General features: G+C 36.6%; 1 protein-coding gene across 10 annotated transcripts in view; it reads right to left on the reverse strand.

Annotated features, from left to right (window-relative positions):
- plekha7b (pleckstrin homology domain containing, family A member 7b) overlaps positions 1-16,947 on the reverse strand; it is an 80,036-nt gene that overhangs the window by 38,810 nt on the left and 24,279 nt on the right. For 9 of the 10 annotated variants that reach the window (XM_032561013.1, XM_032561020.1, XM_032561015.1 and 6 more), the window contains 5 exons: positions 12,445-12,528; positions 6,669-6,780; positions 5,456-5,560; positions 5,096-5,168; positions 4,544-4,644 (listed from right to left, as the gene is read on the reverse strand). In XM_032561013.1, the coding sequence (XP_032416904.1) occupies positions 4,544-4,644; positions 5,096-5,168; positions 5,456-5,560; positions 6,669-6,780; positions 12,445-12,528 (475 nt within the window). Of the gene's footprint in view, positions 1-1,631; positions 2,580-4,543; positions 4,645-5,095; positions 5,169-5,455; positions 5,561-6,668; positions 6,781-12,444; positions 12,529-16,947 lie in introns of those variants that run through there. The other variant, XM_032561019.1, reaches the window with a different exon arrangement.

Consider the following 16,947-nt stretch of genomic DNA (forward strand, 5'->3'; position numbering starts at 1 on the left):
AGTCGACTTCACATAATTTCCCCATCCCCTTAGCAGTTGGGTTTATTTACTATTATATTATATATTATTTTCTGACATATTAAACCTTATTTTATACTAAACACAGTGTTTATCTTATCAAAAAGCTAAATCTCAAGGTGCATTTTCACTTCAGGAACCACAATGATTTTCTGGGGTAGTTTTTCTCCTCTCCTGTGTTTTTCTAATGCATGAAGTAGGACTAAGTTAGACAAAAGTTGGTAAAAATCTACACCACAACTGGCCCTGGAAGATGAACTAAAGGTGGAGTTTTGTTGAAGGAGAACAAGCAATAATGAAGTAAGGTTCACTGTAGCCACAAAACTTTTAGAGATAGAAAACAGATCATCACTTTAGGTATTTGTTCATATAATAATGATTGGGGCTGTGCTTTTTTTTCTTTCTACAACAGTGAGGAGTTAGGGCGGGCTCAGTTAATTTAAAATTCACTCTCGCAGTTTACGACAGTCAGTGGCTTTTAAAACATAACCACTGCAATTTCAGGCTTATTAGCCTTATTTCCACATTTATAAGCCCATTCTGTACTTCAGTGCTGTGGTGGGTGGAGATCTGTGTACATAAAAAAGATTCTGGAGAAAAAAGTTCAGGGAGCCTCATCTTAAGTTTTATCTTAACAAAGCCCCCCCACACACAAATAAATGTATTTGTGGAGTAAATAAATGTACTTTGATAAAGGTTGACAAAGTAAGTATAATACTAGAGCTAAAAAATATTTTACTTATATATTTCTATCATGGTTGCTGATAAATGCGGAATATACAGTAAGTAGCCCTATTAAAAATTGTTAAAGTTATGTGAAACACTGTGTGAATGATGTTAATATCTCACATGATAACATAAAAGTGGATATTACATTTTCAAACAATCAAATTTATTGCATACACAGCATAAGATCGATTGCTGATGGAAACACAAATGCAACAAAATGCAATGAATTTGCAGAGAAGAGTGGCAGACACAGATGGAACTGGGCCAACCACCCAACCATAATGATGAAAAGCGATAAGGAACAAGCGACATGACAAGAGAAATACCAGAGCCTCTGAAATTGATACTGTTAGTGCTGAATGTGATCAGCAAATCAAAAAAGCTTCATCCTGGGCCGGCCAGTTTCCATCAATTCACACTGGCTTTTTCACTGGAACATGGATGACTAAACATACCAGAACATTCCACGTTTCCAACGTCACAAAGCAGGATTTCGAACTTTAAATAAATCAAGCATTGACTTTCACTCATATGACTGTATTCCATAAACTTGGTGCCCAATTCTTATTTGAATGATAGTCAGGATCTTTTGTATTTACTCAGATGCAACACCAAAGTAACAAACAAATGTGCCACTGTCTAAATAGACAGAGACTTAACTGCAAACAAGAGACCTGTTTGTCTGCAGGCAAACTATATTAAAATTGACGAAAGTCAGATGCACTCTGGCATTGTCTCACAGATGACTCGCTGCAGTCATGCTTGCTTATGGTAAGGCCTAAATGCACATTTGAAAATGCGCACTCAGAGGCTAGTGGCAGGATATGGAGTGAAATGAGGTGAGGATGGTGTTCTACCAATGAGTCTAAAGTGAAATCAAATACCTATTCATGCAAGACAGGAAGCCTGTGGGACTCAGGACAGCCGCCTGCAGAGAACAGTACTCACTCCGCCCACGCAAACACACCGGATCACAATGGAAGGCAATTGACCAACAGGGAATGAGAGAAACACAGCGAGATGAGCAAAAATAAGAGAACAGAAAACAACAGGAAGTTACAGCTGATCAGTGCTGACTCAGATAGAGAGAACAGAAAATGGATCCAGCTGTGGTGTCACAGAAAGTAAGAATGGGTAACAGTTCAGCTTAAAAAGTGGGAACAAATTCTATATTTGTGATAGATTGCTATTGACAAGGTGCCAAAGTATTTTTTTTTCTTCCTGGAACAATTCATAGGTCAGAGTTGGGTGGCTCATCAAACAAAAATAAACTCAAGCTGAATACAAAGGCAGCCAAAGTCCAAGGGAAAAACTTTGAAAAACCTTCAGAGAGCCTGAGGAACTGTTGATCAAGAGCATTTTAAAATATCACAAGAAGGTTTGACTGCTTGGAAACAAACTATAAAGAAATAAGGGAAGACTCAAGACTATTGCACCATCTTGCGTTTGATTTTTTTTCCTACTACCTTACGTGTTTTTTTTCAGTTTGTAAATCACAATACATTTTAGAAGCTTTAACATTAAGTAACATCCCTTTCTCTAAGCTGTGGTCATGCATTCTGAGCAGTAAAGGATATTTCAAGCTCGTTAGATAATTAAAAATTAACTTTACTCATATATGATGTCTCAAAGAAAAGCTGAAGGAGGTTGAAGGAGCTGTTCAGTACAAGGTGGTAGAGCAGAATCCTGTCTCATTATCTAATTTAACCTTATACAGTATATATATATACATACTCCTCGACTTGCACGGGGGAGGAGATGGGGAACATGCTGAAGGTAAGATTAATATTTCAAAAGCTGCAATTATCATACAAATTCCATTGTATGCCGTGAAGCTCAAGAGACAACTCATAGGCATCTGCACTGTGTGCACACGCTCTCACATTTACACACAGAAACTAAGAACAAAAAAACGCACAAAGAGGTTGAAAGGATTGCAACAGAAAGGCCTGGAGCTGAAACAGTGGATCAAACATTCAGGCATCCGTGTTCTTCACTGCAACCTCTGTGTAAAGGAGAAACTACCTAATGTTGGCACACAGGGACAGGATTCCCAAAATGCTTAAAAAATGAAAAAGTCTTTTGTAGGTAAGGAAAAGACATGTTAAATATTTTTAAAAATGTATGTAGTATATAATCCCATGCTAAGGTAAGTACACTCCATTTTATTTTGTTTTTCATTGCGGAAAAATTTTTTAACTACACACTCACTTGACCAGCAACATGACATTACTGAAAAGTGTTGTTGCTAATCAAATCCTTCTCATGAACCCATTCTCAAGTGAAAATAGTGCACATTTTAATTCTTACTTTGTCTTATTTGATTTCCAAAAAAACATCAAGTTTAAATCTGACAGAAATAGATGTTACTCAGAAGCGGAACACATTCAACAACAGCAATAAATTTTCCCAAATGTAACAAATATGAAGCTCTAAGTCAAATAAAATGTTGCCAAGACAGACTGTAATCTATGCACCTAAGAAACTGGCAAGACTTTTAGAAGAACACGCACATCAAACAACCAGACCACCTGATAATAACTCCCAACTATCTGCTCAATATGTACTACTAATTAAATGCAATGTAATGTATCCACATGCTAAAGCTTGATCATTAAAAAAGTCACCAATTCCAAGCACATCAGCAAATCTACAACAGAATGCTTAAGATGGATTGGAATCAAGGTGTTGCAAATGTATGTGTAACACTTGGCTTCCACATTCCGTTGTGTTATAGTTGTTAGAAAAATTATCTAAGTTCATTTATTTGTGAGTTTATTTGAAAGGTTATGTTTTCATATTATTACTCTGTTTGTTGTTTACTTGACTTCTGCAGAAAAGTAATTTGTGTCTCTGGTTGATTCTTTGCAGGTTAGGACCTAAAATAAACCTAACAATAGTTTTATTCCAAAATAGATTAAGTTTATGTTTCCATCTAATTCTCCACATTGCCAATGGTGATAATTATTTTAATTTAATTAAAAAAAACATGATTATGCGTATTCAGCTCTTCCAAATAACTTTGCTAAAGTGCCTCTAACTGGATCTATAGCCTTGTTGTTCAGAGTGGGTAAGGTGTTAGTCAGGTGACTGAAGGTGCCCATTTTTCTCTGCACATGAGTACCGGAATTTAGTCAAAAAAATTGATTTGGTTTTATCACATCAGAAAATTTGGTTTCTCCTATTTAACAGTCTTATAAGGTGCGATTCAGAAAAATCCAAAAATTTAAGCACACTGCTATACACATGTAAATCATTGCTTAGTTTTCTTGTGTCTGGTTACTGAATTTCTTCAAATTGTTATTACATATAAAGCAAATTATTAAATTTTCAAAAGCAATGTTTAAAGAAAATAAATGTATGCTTCCTTTCAAATTTCATGGAGAAAGTTCATCATCTGCAGACTTCATTTCAATTTGAAGGCTACAGTCCTGCAGTCTGCCCTTGACACGTGCTTATATGGGCAGCGCATTAAAAATGTTTATCCCGCCTTCTCTTCATATTAGGCAAAAAATGCAGACCATGCATTAGCCTGCAGGGCTAATTCGATTAGATGATCTACTACTAAGCAATCCACTGTGACACCAAAAACAACAACTGAGCTGGATGCAAGACATGGGAGAATACAAATAAATAGAGATCAAAGATCTAATACACTTATTTCAGATAAATAAAAACTGAATATTGAATTTATTTGAGTGAATTTGACTTAAAACTACAATTTGAACGACCTTCCAAGTTACACATGTCCAGGACAGCTATAAACAGATCAGGGCCGATTCCGCTTCTGTGTTACCTTGAAAGCATATTTGCGGTTTATGTGGTCCTCTGGCTCCACTGGTGCAATGACATAACTGGGCAGAGGGATGCTTCCCAGCACCGTTTCCTCTCGGCTGTCTGTTACAAACACAGAAACACACATAAATATAGAGCATTGTTCAAACAGTGTCTTCAGGCTAAAGCTTGTCTGGTGTTTATGGGCAATTACAGCTTCACAAACAGCAGGAAAATGAGTGAGACATAAGTCATGGGGGACAGCTGTCTCCACGAGGCCATGTGCTAGCATGTGCCACAATGGGGCATGCGGTTTATCTATTATTCAGGAAGATTAATGGAGAAGAAGAGGCTGAGTCCACAGCAACACAAGCAGAGATTAAATTCTGTAATAAAGAACTTCAAGTTGATAAGGTAGGAAAAGTTGAGCGTGGATGGAAGCCAAGGATGCCACATAGGTAATAACAGAGGGACATTATTCTAAATGACAACAGAGGAGATCACCGAGGGTCTCTGCGCTTTATTTCACTGCTATCTTTTAAACTCTGACAAAGTGCACTTTTCACAGACTCACCTTTGTAGTAAAACAAGCAGTAGTCTGACAAAACAAACCACTTCCGTTTCCACAGCCGCATTCCAGAGCTGTCCTGGAGGTGAAGGGGGAAAATAAAGCGCAGTGTGTTTAGAGGTCTTCCTACCAGGAGAGAATTTCAAGTCACATTTTAATTAAGAAGCAGCTTGGGAATAGTTTGCTTGTTAGTAAAAGTGAGTGGGGAAGGCCATGTGCATATCATTAAAGCAATAATTGCACACCACTGCTTTTTTTGTCTTGCAGAGTTTGATACAAAGATTCTAGATTTTTCTCATTTCTGTAGCTGTTGCGTTTTTATCTTTTTCATGACTTCTGTGAAATGTGAGGAGAATTTGTGCTCACCTGTTTGTAGAGCCAGCCCCTTACTACCACTGGGATGTTGAGGTTTCTTTTAATAGCGTGATCCCTCTTGCCAAAGCTGTGCACCTTCCCGCTTCCTCTAGAGGTCTAAGGGAAGCAAAGAGAGCCATGAACAGTTAATTGTGTGGCAGCTTGGGTAAAGGAGGCCAATTGATTTTACCTATGTGAGATTACATTGACAAACAAAGCAAAACTGTGTTCATATGCAATGTTGTGAAAAAGCATTTACTCCATACAGGCTTCTTCTGTTTCTAGTCTTTCATCAAGATAAACAGAGTTAACAACAAATAACCATTTTGTAAAGGATTATCTCATTTATTCAGTTGCTTCTCCTGCACTTTTTTCAGGTGCACACAACTAGAAATGATGTGTTTGGCTATTATGTTTGTTCTGCTTAGCACTGGTTTTCCCTTTGGAACTCTTACATGGATTACATTTTTTTTCCCAGTCTTTTTCTTGTTGTTGAATATTATACACTGACCTAAACTGACCCAAGTAAAGCTTACAGGGCTGCAGATTTTCTGACCTCCTGAATGGGTTGTTGATGACCTCTTAGAGGTGTGGCTTACTTGATTCCCAAAGCCTCAGCATTTTGATTAAACGCTTTAAAAACTGAAATACATCACTTTCTTTCTCATCTGTTCTTGAATTTGTTTTTTGATGCATCTTGTGTATTAGCCTACTTTTTGCAGAAGACCGGTGATTTCTTGATAATCCTGGTCTGCCAGTATTTGGGTTTCCTCATCGTTTAACAAAAACAAACAAGCAATCAAAACAAAACAAAAACAACAAACTCTTCACAAGATCTATGGTTCATCATGGACTTTTTGCATTTTGTCATTGCAGGTGAAAGATCACATCTGAGGCGTTAGCATTATAGTCACAAGAAACCAACCAACTTGCTTAAAGTAAAGATGCAGAAATGTTTCTTGACTTGACTGTGGTATATATTATAGTCATGCATAATAAGGTGTTAATTTTTTTCTGATTGCTCGATGATGACTTGGCTACATCCTTCACATGGATTCTCTGAAAAGTATTTTGGGGAGCTCTCTCCTAAAGTGGAATGAAGATGAAAAATCATCATTTTTGGCACCTGCCTTAAAAATTGTGAAGCTCTTTAGCAAAACAAACCACAAAATGAAACCAAAACGTAAACGTGCATCAACTTAATTCCTTGTAAAATGAAGCTCACCTTTGATCCTGAGGCAACATCCACTGCAGCTGGGGTCACGGCCCTGGAGGACTCTGCGACCATGCTGGGTGACCTCTGATTGGCCGTTAGCTTGGACATGCGGGACTCTATCCTGCAGTTGACAGCACAGTGTGAATGAGAATGAGTAGCACAGACAGGATGAGGAGCCTGGAATAATGATGTTCTTTCTTAATTCCTGTAGGGACAAGCGGTGAAAAGGAGACCAGGCATGTGCTGAACTTTCACTTATAAAAGGATGTGATTTCTTTCCTGACACCAACACAAGACCTGTCACAGCCAATGGCTTCTTTAGTAGGATGTTTTAGTTGGAGTGGAAAGAGCTCTGTGGTACTTGGATATATCCCACAGAAAACATGCTATGCAAAAACAAACAAGCGGAAAACACACCCATATTACACAATTGTCTGGGCAAATCATCTAATTCACAACTTATACGATCTCCAAAAATCTTAATTTTTCAAAGGCTCAAGCAGAATCTATGTTTTTAATGACTGAAAACAGCTGATTTCAAAAGGAGTTTAGGAGAATTCTTGGACCACAGCCATTCTTATCATTAGCAGCTCCAGAGTTGCAGGCTGCACTGGCTAATTAAACACCGAAACAACATAAAGGATGAAAGTTTCTAATTGTATTCATTTAACTTTAGTAAAGCTGCCTGCTCTTTTTGTCTTGGAAGCAACTCCAGGCCACCTTATTGTGTAGATCATAAAAGCTGCACCATGATTTTATTTAGCCTTGCTTTTTATTTTATTCAGTGTTAATGGTCTTTAACGTCTGTGAAATAAAAAACTCACATTAACACATTCATGAAATCCCAGGATTAATGATAACATAGTTCACATAGCTGAATGGAACTGCAATGTTCTTTTAACATCTTGTTTAAGTGAAGTAGATTTCTCACCAGAACATTACTTATTTTAAGACCGTTTGTGACATTACATAAAGGCTTTATTTAGTTGCAAATATAAAAATTCTCATGAATAAATACACATATTTTTAACAGCTGTTATCATAAATCGGTAGTGGAGAAATTTAAATAACTACCAATTCTCTACAACAGGTGGAGACTAGAGTTTTAATATTTTTTCTCTGCAAAATTAAAAATGGTGAAATTGAATTAAGATAATCTGAAAAGAAGTATTTTCAGATTCTACAATTAGAATTAGATCTAGGGTTTGATTGAGTCATTATAATAATAAAAACTGTTGCCAGAACCATGTTTGGGGTTCTTGCTGGAAGGTGAATCTTTGCCCTATTTTTAAGTTTTTTGGAGTCGCTGACAGGTTTTCTTCCACAACTTCCATGTATTTTGCTTCATCCCCTTTCCATTAACTCGGTCATGGCTCTCTGTCCTCATCAAAACATAAACACATAAACAAACAAAAAAACATGATGCTGCCACTACCATGTTTGGCATTAAATGTAGTATGTCAAGAGTGATGAAGCAGTATTAATCTTCTGCCAAACATAGCGTTTTGCATATTGGCCCAAAAGTTCCAATTTTATTCTCATCTAACCACATGTTCTTCTTTCATATATTTCCTGTGTTCTTTTCTATCAATCTGAGTACCTTCTTGTCACCTTGATTTTAAATTATAGCTTTCCTCTTGAAACTCTTCCTCACAGCTCAGATTTGTGGAGTGCTCATCAGCTAGCTATAACATTGACGGATTCGCCAATGAGAGCTGTGGATCCCTGCAGTTCCACCAGAATTACTATGGCTGCTTTTCTGATTAATACTCTCCTTGCCTTTCCTGCCTGTTCAGATGGAAAGATATGTCTTGATTTCCAGTTTGTGGGATAGTCAAAACTTAAGATATTACTTTTATTCATCCCTAACCTGTCAGGTGTGTTTCTTAATCTTCATGGTGCTGGTGGTTCACTAATGTCCTCTAACACATGTCTGAGGTCTTCACAGAACAGATTAATTTATACTTGGATTAAATTATACACAGGTGGACTGTTGGTCACAAACTAACAATTGGTTGCCCTCATTTTGCTTCCACTTCATGGTTACTTTCTACTTTGTGTTTGTCTTAAGAGAAAAATAAATCACAATAAAATACATCCATGTTTCTAATTTAAAAGAGAAAAGGGTTTAAAGAGCACAAAAAGTATAAAAAAAACTTTTGTAAGGCAATAAAAACTTTTGCAGGGCATAGTATTTACTAGAACTTGGAAAACATATGCAAATAAATACTATATTCAGAGATATAATGAGATCAAGGTTAGGCAATTTTCACCGACCGACAGCGTCTTATGAATTACTGGTTCTAATTATTGCATCTTTACACAATATTACATCACGTACTTTCAAAGACTTGCATCAGATCCTCTAAACAGAAAACTGGTTACTGTAACAATAGATTTTAATTTGTTGAACATAACAATGAGCGAGTGAGGCAGGAGCAGGTATTTTAAAAATTACTGCATATTCAGACATTAAGGAAAACCCATATATATTGTCTGATTGTCAAATCAGAAGAATGCATAAATATATAATTCTCATTGCCTGGCATAAAATTTACTGCTGCACAATGTTAAATTAAGGGCAACCCAATAGCTCTATTCCTGTTATAACAGGAGCTTAATGTTAAGTTCCCTAATTTCTTCTAATATTTTCTCAGATGGTTTATATCTCCAGTTTTCGTAAATCTCTGAACAGCCATTTCTGATTTCTTTGTAAGACTTATAATTAATGTTAATAATTTAATTTTAATATTGTTTTTTTAGATATGACAGTTCAAACAGCACTGTGTTAAAGAGCATTTTCTCATTAGCTGTGTTTCCATTGAACATATAATTGCACAGTTTGACATACCAAAAATAAATTTCTTAATTTAATCCATCCAAAGATGGATGGATATCAAAAGGCTGAATCAAAAGCAGAATAAAGCGTTGAAGAGTAAAAGCAACACTAGAGCAGAATACCTTCTCAATTTGGGTTGCTGCCAATATTTTTTACAAGATTTTCCTCTTGTAACTCGAGGATGCTGCCGTTTTATATGAAGTGGTCATTGCAATAGTTTCCCAGGAGATTTGTTGTGCCATGTGGAAGGGTTGAGCAGAAGGGAGACAGTAGCTGTCCATATTTTTCCAGGCTCGTCGTGGCATGACTGAAGTGACACGATGGAGTATTTGACATTTTTAAATCCTTTTGATTGTTGGGTGGACATAAAAAGAGATAATTAACTGATCACAGTGTAATAATCTATAAGGAAGTCCGAGGCTTCTAGCTACTAAAACACAATTTCATTGACCTTTTTGTGGCCTCCACCAGCTGCTTCCTCCCCTCAAGACATCCTCAATCTGATTTAAACCTCCAGGGACAACTCTGACTTCCTCTTTACTGTGAGGGTAATAACTCATGGAAACATACCTACGTCATTATTAAAATAAATAGATAAAATAAATAAAAAATAGACAGAAATAAATACAATGTGCCGGAGCACATAACAACTTAATAAATGCAGAATTAATCACTAAAATTTGCTATGATTACAAACAATATTTCATATTAATTTTGAAGATAACACAAACATACTTTACTAACCCTTAAACATATTTTGCAGAGTAATGAGTTTACCTCTCATACTGAATGGCTCTATATGCACCTCTAGACGTTTAAATAAGCAACATAAACATAAAGTCAACAGTATAACAACAAGACAAAGTCATGTTTTCAACACTGTAAACATTCTGGTATAGACAAAAAAATAATGTATTTTGAGCCTTTTTAGTCTTCTCTTGGTTCGACAACGTTATTTTTTCACAGTGTATATGCAGGCTTTTTATTTTAACTGATCAGTTTTTCACTGGCAGATTTCTTTCTAAAGGCCATAGCACTAACAAATAAATTTCTCTAAACTTGCTTTTAGTTATTACATTATTTTATTACTGTCTTAAACATTGATCATGAATAAAAAATAATGAACTGATAGGTTTCTCGTTAGATGTAGTTGCCTTCAAAACTATGAAATATTAGTGGTACTGGGACAGATTTTGAGAGATTTTGCTCCCTGGTGACATGACAGCATCTCAAATGTGCAGCAAATATTTCTTGCTTTATTTGCTTTACACTATCTCATTTAGTTATATATTGCCTACATAACTAAATGAGGCAATGAGGCTTACTTTATTTATGGGTAAAATTTTATTCCTACTCTCTGGTGGAGAATCAAACCTTCAATCTTTGAAGTGAATGATGACTATTTAACTATGGTCATCTTGCTACATGTGATTTAAAGAAAAGATGATGTCTCATATGCAATAGCTTTCTAAAGAGAAAATGCAATAAAATGCTACTTTAAATACACTTTGTCCATCTGTGGTCCTAAATAGAATCTGTTTTCATAATTTACTTTAGAGAACAGAAAATGAGGCAGTACAATTTTTTTAAGGCATCTTAAAGGTAAGGAACATTTCCAGGAGTATTTTCTGCAGCATATCGCTCTTCCCACTCTTGTTGCTGAATAAGCAAGTTACTTTGACTTTCTTATTTGACCTTTGTATTGTTGAGAACTATTTAATGACTTTGGCAACAAGCCTGCTGTTCTAAGAACAATACATATTCTCAACTGTTAGATTTGACTGCTACAAACTCCTTTTGCCTTTATATGGCTTTCCAATTATCTTACGTGTAATAGGGAGGCAGCTAGTGCTATAATAAATATTATTCTGCTTATGATGACCATATCCAAGTGAAACAACACAACCTTTTACCCCACTCAGATGATATGCAAATACACAGCTTAAGAGGACTAATCTAAGGATGAGGGTGCTTAATTTAAGACACAAGTGAGAAAGAGAATTGGAGAGAACTCCTACATCAACTTTTCATGAATGTCCAAAGTCTCACTCATGTCTCCTTTGCCCACAGTGGAATGTTTAAATGCATGTAATGCATCAGATGACACCAGCCACCCAAAATAAAAATCACACACCTGCTGCCTTATATTGAGTTCTAAGCTTGCAATATATCACTGATGGATTTCCAGAAGGAGATTTATGCAAGTACATAAAAACAACAATATAGCCATCTGCTATGCTAGAAGAGTATGTGTGGTGGGGAATGAAAACAATCCAGTATTCTTATTTTAGTTTATTTAACACAATGTGAATTTGGAGAAATAGCTGTGATTGTCCACATATCAATTTACCCTTAAGCAAAAAAAATTGACAGCAAGCTGCCTTCCAGTCTGATCACTGGTGTATAAATGTGTGAACATATATGAATGTGGCAGAGTAAATGAGGATTCCGTGTAAAAGCGCTTTGTGTTGATGTGACTAGAAAATAACCATGTCGGTTCAGTCCAGATGCCATTTACCGAAAGCAAAAATGACAATCATTGTCATAAGTAGGCACAGTGATCATTCACATTCATTACTGTTGATACAAAAAAATCCAAATACACTTATTAGTTGCGGTTTCACTGCAGTGTCATTATGATCACAGCTAATGAGGTAATAATGTGAACAACAAAGCTAATGAACTGCCAAAATCCAAAACTGGGGTCACATTATTACAGTAATACGCATCATTACAGAAGAGAATAAGTTCAGTTTGACTAATAAAGTTAAAGCACCAGTCGTTCCTCCTAGTCTCACTATGAAACAGTTACTGACTAGTCAGATTGTAAGTGGCCTATAATAGCTTAAATGGGAGTAAAAAAAGGGGGATAACCGGTCATTTCCTTGTTTTGTTTTATAAATATGCCTTTGTACATTAAGGTTTTCAGAATAAAGAACATCTCACCTGTCTTGTAAGGTGTATTCTATGTTTTCAGGTGAAATCTGTCCAGTCACAGGATGCCGAAACGACGTGCTCCTCAGATTATGGCTGCAGACAAAAACAGAAAAAAGCCGTCAAGTGAAGAAACCAGATGAGTACTTCATAAAACATAAAATTACATCTCTGGATGATCTGCTATAGTGTTTTTTTTTTTTATTTTAGCTATTGGACTGGTTAAAGCGACAACTCCAAATTCTCTCCTCAGACATTGAAAAGTCTACGGCAGCACTGCAGCAAATATTCTTTTAGAGAAAGTTAAGGGCTCAGCAATCTCCCTCATCCAGCTCACTGGGCTTTATTGATTTCAACAAGATGGGGCCATTCATTGCTTTAACTAGAGCATAAACCCATCTTATTGTTGCAAAACAGTATAAGAACCAGAACCAAAGCTGCAGATTAAAGTATTCTGAAACTACTATATTAGTGTGGTTTCTTACCAATCTAAAAAAGCTTTGTTGTCAAATGAAAAAACAAAAAAGTAAAATACGATAGCAATCAAAACCTGTACAGTGCACTTTTTCCAGACTAGTCAGGCTTTAATGAGATGCTTAAAGGTACAGTCTGCAGCTATTCAAGATACACAATTCTTTAGTGCAACATTTCTAGTACTACTGTGAATGCACAGAGGAGAATTACAAATCATTATTTAAAGCAATATGTTGGAAACATATTTTCAGAACAAGTGTTGATTGCAATTAACAGCATGTAGCAGATGAAATAATCTAGAGAGTTGAAGACAAACGACGCTTCTATGTCTGACTTTTGCACTTGATGCATTTAATTTCCCCTGACTCGATTATCTTTCTCCGCAATTATCCTTCTATTCCTGTGCAGCACCTGACTGAAATTAGCTTCCAGAATGTGGCATTAATTCACAAGCTGCACGAAAGGCACTTACAATATTTTTTTCAAAGAACTCAGAGATATATCATGCTGTACTAAAAAAATAGAATTCTCTAAAGAACAGCTGCTCAGTTTCAATCCAATAAAGGCACAGCAGGACACAAACAGAGCAGTTCCTCTGCATCACCATGCGGCAAGAGGAGGGAAATCCAACTAAACAGAGTGGGAAGACTTGTGTCTTGACATTTCAGCAAAGTTCAGACGGTTTGCTGCAACCCTTCACACCCACACAGACACACAACCCTGGCATCATATTGACAACATATGCATTCATGATATATCCATGTTCACATTTACACAACAACAACACAATTTGCACACGGGCTTCATTCAAGGCGGTAACAGCTTGTAACAACCTGAGCCACACTGTGCACACAAAGCAGTGCACCAGCATTCTTCCCTCCCGGTAATTAGGAATCTGGATTCTTTTTAGGCTTTTGTTTTAGACGCATTATTTCTGAACTATTTGTCATGGAATTTGCAGCATCGCCATGCACTGCAGCACAGTAGGCCTATTTATTTACAGCGCCATAGCTTTCTTTAATGCGAGAACTCTGTTACACAGGGCGACACACACTTCTGATGTAACAGACTGGTTTATGTAGATGAAAAAACATGATTTCCTCAAAAAACTTTCTTGATAGCACTTAATAAATAATTCAAAGAAAATAAATGATCAACAGATCACTTAAATCTCTTTGAAATGTCCTTTTATTTTCAAAAAGAACCATTTAAGATTTGGAACTGTTTCCAAATTATTGGTGGTAATTTATTACCACCAATAACATTAAAGGGCAGATTATGATTTTATACTGAAAGAATTTTTAAATGCATCTTTCAGTATGAATTTTATACTGAAATAATTTTTCTGTTACACAAATTGCCAATTTCTGGGAAATTTGTCTCAGCAAACCAGCAACTCCACTTGTACATTGCCGCATGAGAGCGGAGTTTGTTTTGACCCAGATAAATACAAAGAATGAGTGGCACCTCTGCGTGTATTGATCTTCAAGAGGGCATCTTACTTCATTCCAAGATATGAAGAGAAATGACCTAGAGTGTGAAAACACAATTTGACCTTCTAAACCAACAGAAGAAAAATAAGGGTTTCATTAAAAAAAAAAAACAGAGCTTGCTTCAAAGATAAAGTAGGGCTGCCTCTGTGTGAGAAGCAGGTAACCTGAGAACAGACTGGCATCTTGTTCTACATATTTCCACAGAAAAATGCAGAAGCTTAAATTATAATAAGAACCATGTGATCCTCCTTTCGATGCTCTAACCACTGAAGTTAAAATCTATGGTTCAGCCCTGGAATGCCATTTCATTTTTTTTCCAGGAAAAACAACAGTCTCAGGTTAAACCTTCTCAGACTAGAGCACTGACTCCTGGCAGCACAACTCCAAGCAAGCCTCTCAACACCGCTTTCCTTTTCACAAAAAAAAAACAAACAAACAAAAGAATACAACTTTCTCCACAAAAATACATCCATTATCTTTTAGTCTACCCACAAAAACTTTTGCTTTGTGAAAAAGAAAATACCCCTGAAAAAGTCTGGATTTCTCTGCTACAACTGTACTTCTCCTTTACAGTACACTCCTGCAACAATACACACAGTTCAGACGTTCTCACCTGTTGTGAGATTGCGAGTCATCATAAATATGCTGCTGGACTTGCTGTGAAGCTGCGGGCCCCGAAAATCCCCCTGGAGTTAATGTGGCAGGTGAAAGATGCAGCGCAAGTGTCTCGCAGCAGCTGTTCTCCACCAAGAGCAGGGTGAAGTGGAGCCAGCAGAATGTGGGCTGAAGGGGGAGCTCTTAATCTCCCGTTTCTGGTGTCCGCAAGAGCTGATGAACAGAACCATCTCCCTGCCATCATGGAATAAGCCTCAATGGCTTATCAGATGCTCCCCTGCACACGTTTTTTTTTTCTCTCCCCTCTTTTCACCTCTCACTCTCTTTCTCAGAATTAATTAAACATAATCATTTTCAGAAGAATGCAAGCTATGCAGCTCCTTCTGAAGAACTCTTATAGGACAGCACCTTATACTGTACATGTTATTAAAAGGCTGTTAATACAGCCGTGGAGTGACAATGAAAGGACGTAAATAGTTAAATCATCACTCAGAATTTATTGTTAGGCAATTCGTATAAAATTTCATTATCATGACAACCTGATCTGCAGCAGCTGCTGTATTCAATTTAGCAGGTTAAGATGAGATTATGGATATTCAATCACTGACTACATTGTTGTTCAGCAAAAATCCTGAATGTCAGAACCAATGCGCTGACATATGATTTTGCGTTTTGATCTACATGATGTCCTGAACTTGTTAGTTGTCTTTAAGGGTAAAATCAAGGTGCCTGTTATCTCAGAGTTATGCTTAGAGGGGTTATACCTTAGTCCTATTGAATGCAGGAAGCAGGGGACATCAACACGTAGTAGGTCGGTGACAAATGTTAACCTTCAAAGGTGAGCTATAAATAAGCTTAAATCAACTACAATTGTGCAAATTAATTACAACAGGTTCACCCCAGGGTTCTCTTTGGGTGCACCAGCTTCCTACCACATGTCCAAAGACATCCGTGTTAAACCCCAGTTTCTCTAAATTTGCCTAAGGTATGACCACATGAATATTTGTTTCTGTGCAGGTATGTGGCGACCTGTGCTAGCTCCCTCTTTACCCTGTAAGGATGGGTTTAGAAATCTAATGGATGTTTTACTGCATTTATTTATTTTATTGATTTCTCCTTTGTTTATGTGATTTTTATATATATAATCCTTCCTAACCACTCAACACATCAGAAAAAAATCTGTGCTTTCTTTTTTTATTATTATTATTTTTGTGAGAGTAAGTTTTCCAAGTTAAGTCTTTAACTTATTCCATTTTACAGTGACAACTTACCACTTGACAGTTGTCATTAAGTACCTGAAAACCTGTCACATTTTCAAGTACTTGAATGTGACTTCAAGCTGGGTCTCTAGCTGTGGAAAACCACATTGGTTCTTTAAAAAAATAATAATAATAATTAAAAAAAATGCCTAAAAAACTGACTATAGAACAGACCTGCTTATACACTTAGATGAGAAAACTCTCACATGCCCATCAGGTAAAGTGAATGAAGATCTTACCCAATGTCTAAAGCAGGGATTCTCTAGTTGTGAGGCACAATGGGTAATCATTGCACTTAATCTTGCTTCTAACTGTGAATAAAGGGGAAGTAAGTGTTTGGCAATAAGATAACAATCACACCATTTAATTAAGTAGGGCTGCTGACTTCATTTCCACACCAGTTGATACAACAGCAATAAAAGAACCACTAACATCAGAAAGTTATTAGAGCATGGATGAGATGTTTCAGAAAAATCTAAAGAATCCCATGAAGTCAATCAAATGACTGCATGCAAGCCAAAGGAGGAGAAAAAAAACATTGCTGAACCCAGTTAGTCATTTATGCATCTGCATAAGATACCCACCCCAGGCAGTATGAATGCCCTTGAGTGTGCAGAAGGATATTATATAATTAGAAAGAGATATCATGGTTCTCCAGGAACAGAACCTGCAGC

Source organism: Xiphophorus hellerii, chromosome 4 (assembly GCF_003331165.1).
Source record: "Xiphophorus hellerii strain 12219 chromosome 4, Xiphophorus_hellerii-4.1, whole genome shotgun sequence".
Classification (NCBI taxonomy): domain Eukaryota; kingdom Metazoa; phylum Chordata; class Actinopteri; order Cyprinodontiformes; family Poeciliidae; genus Xiphophorus; species Xiphophorus hellerii.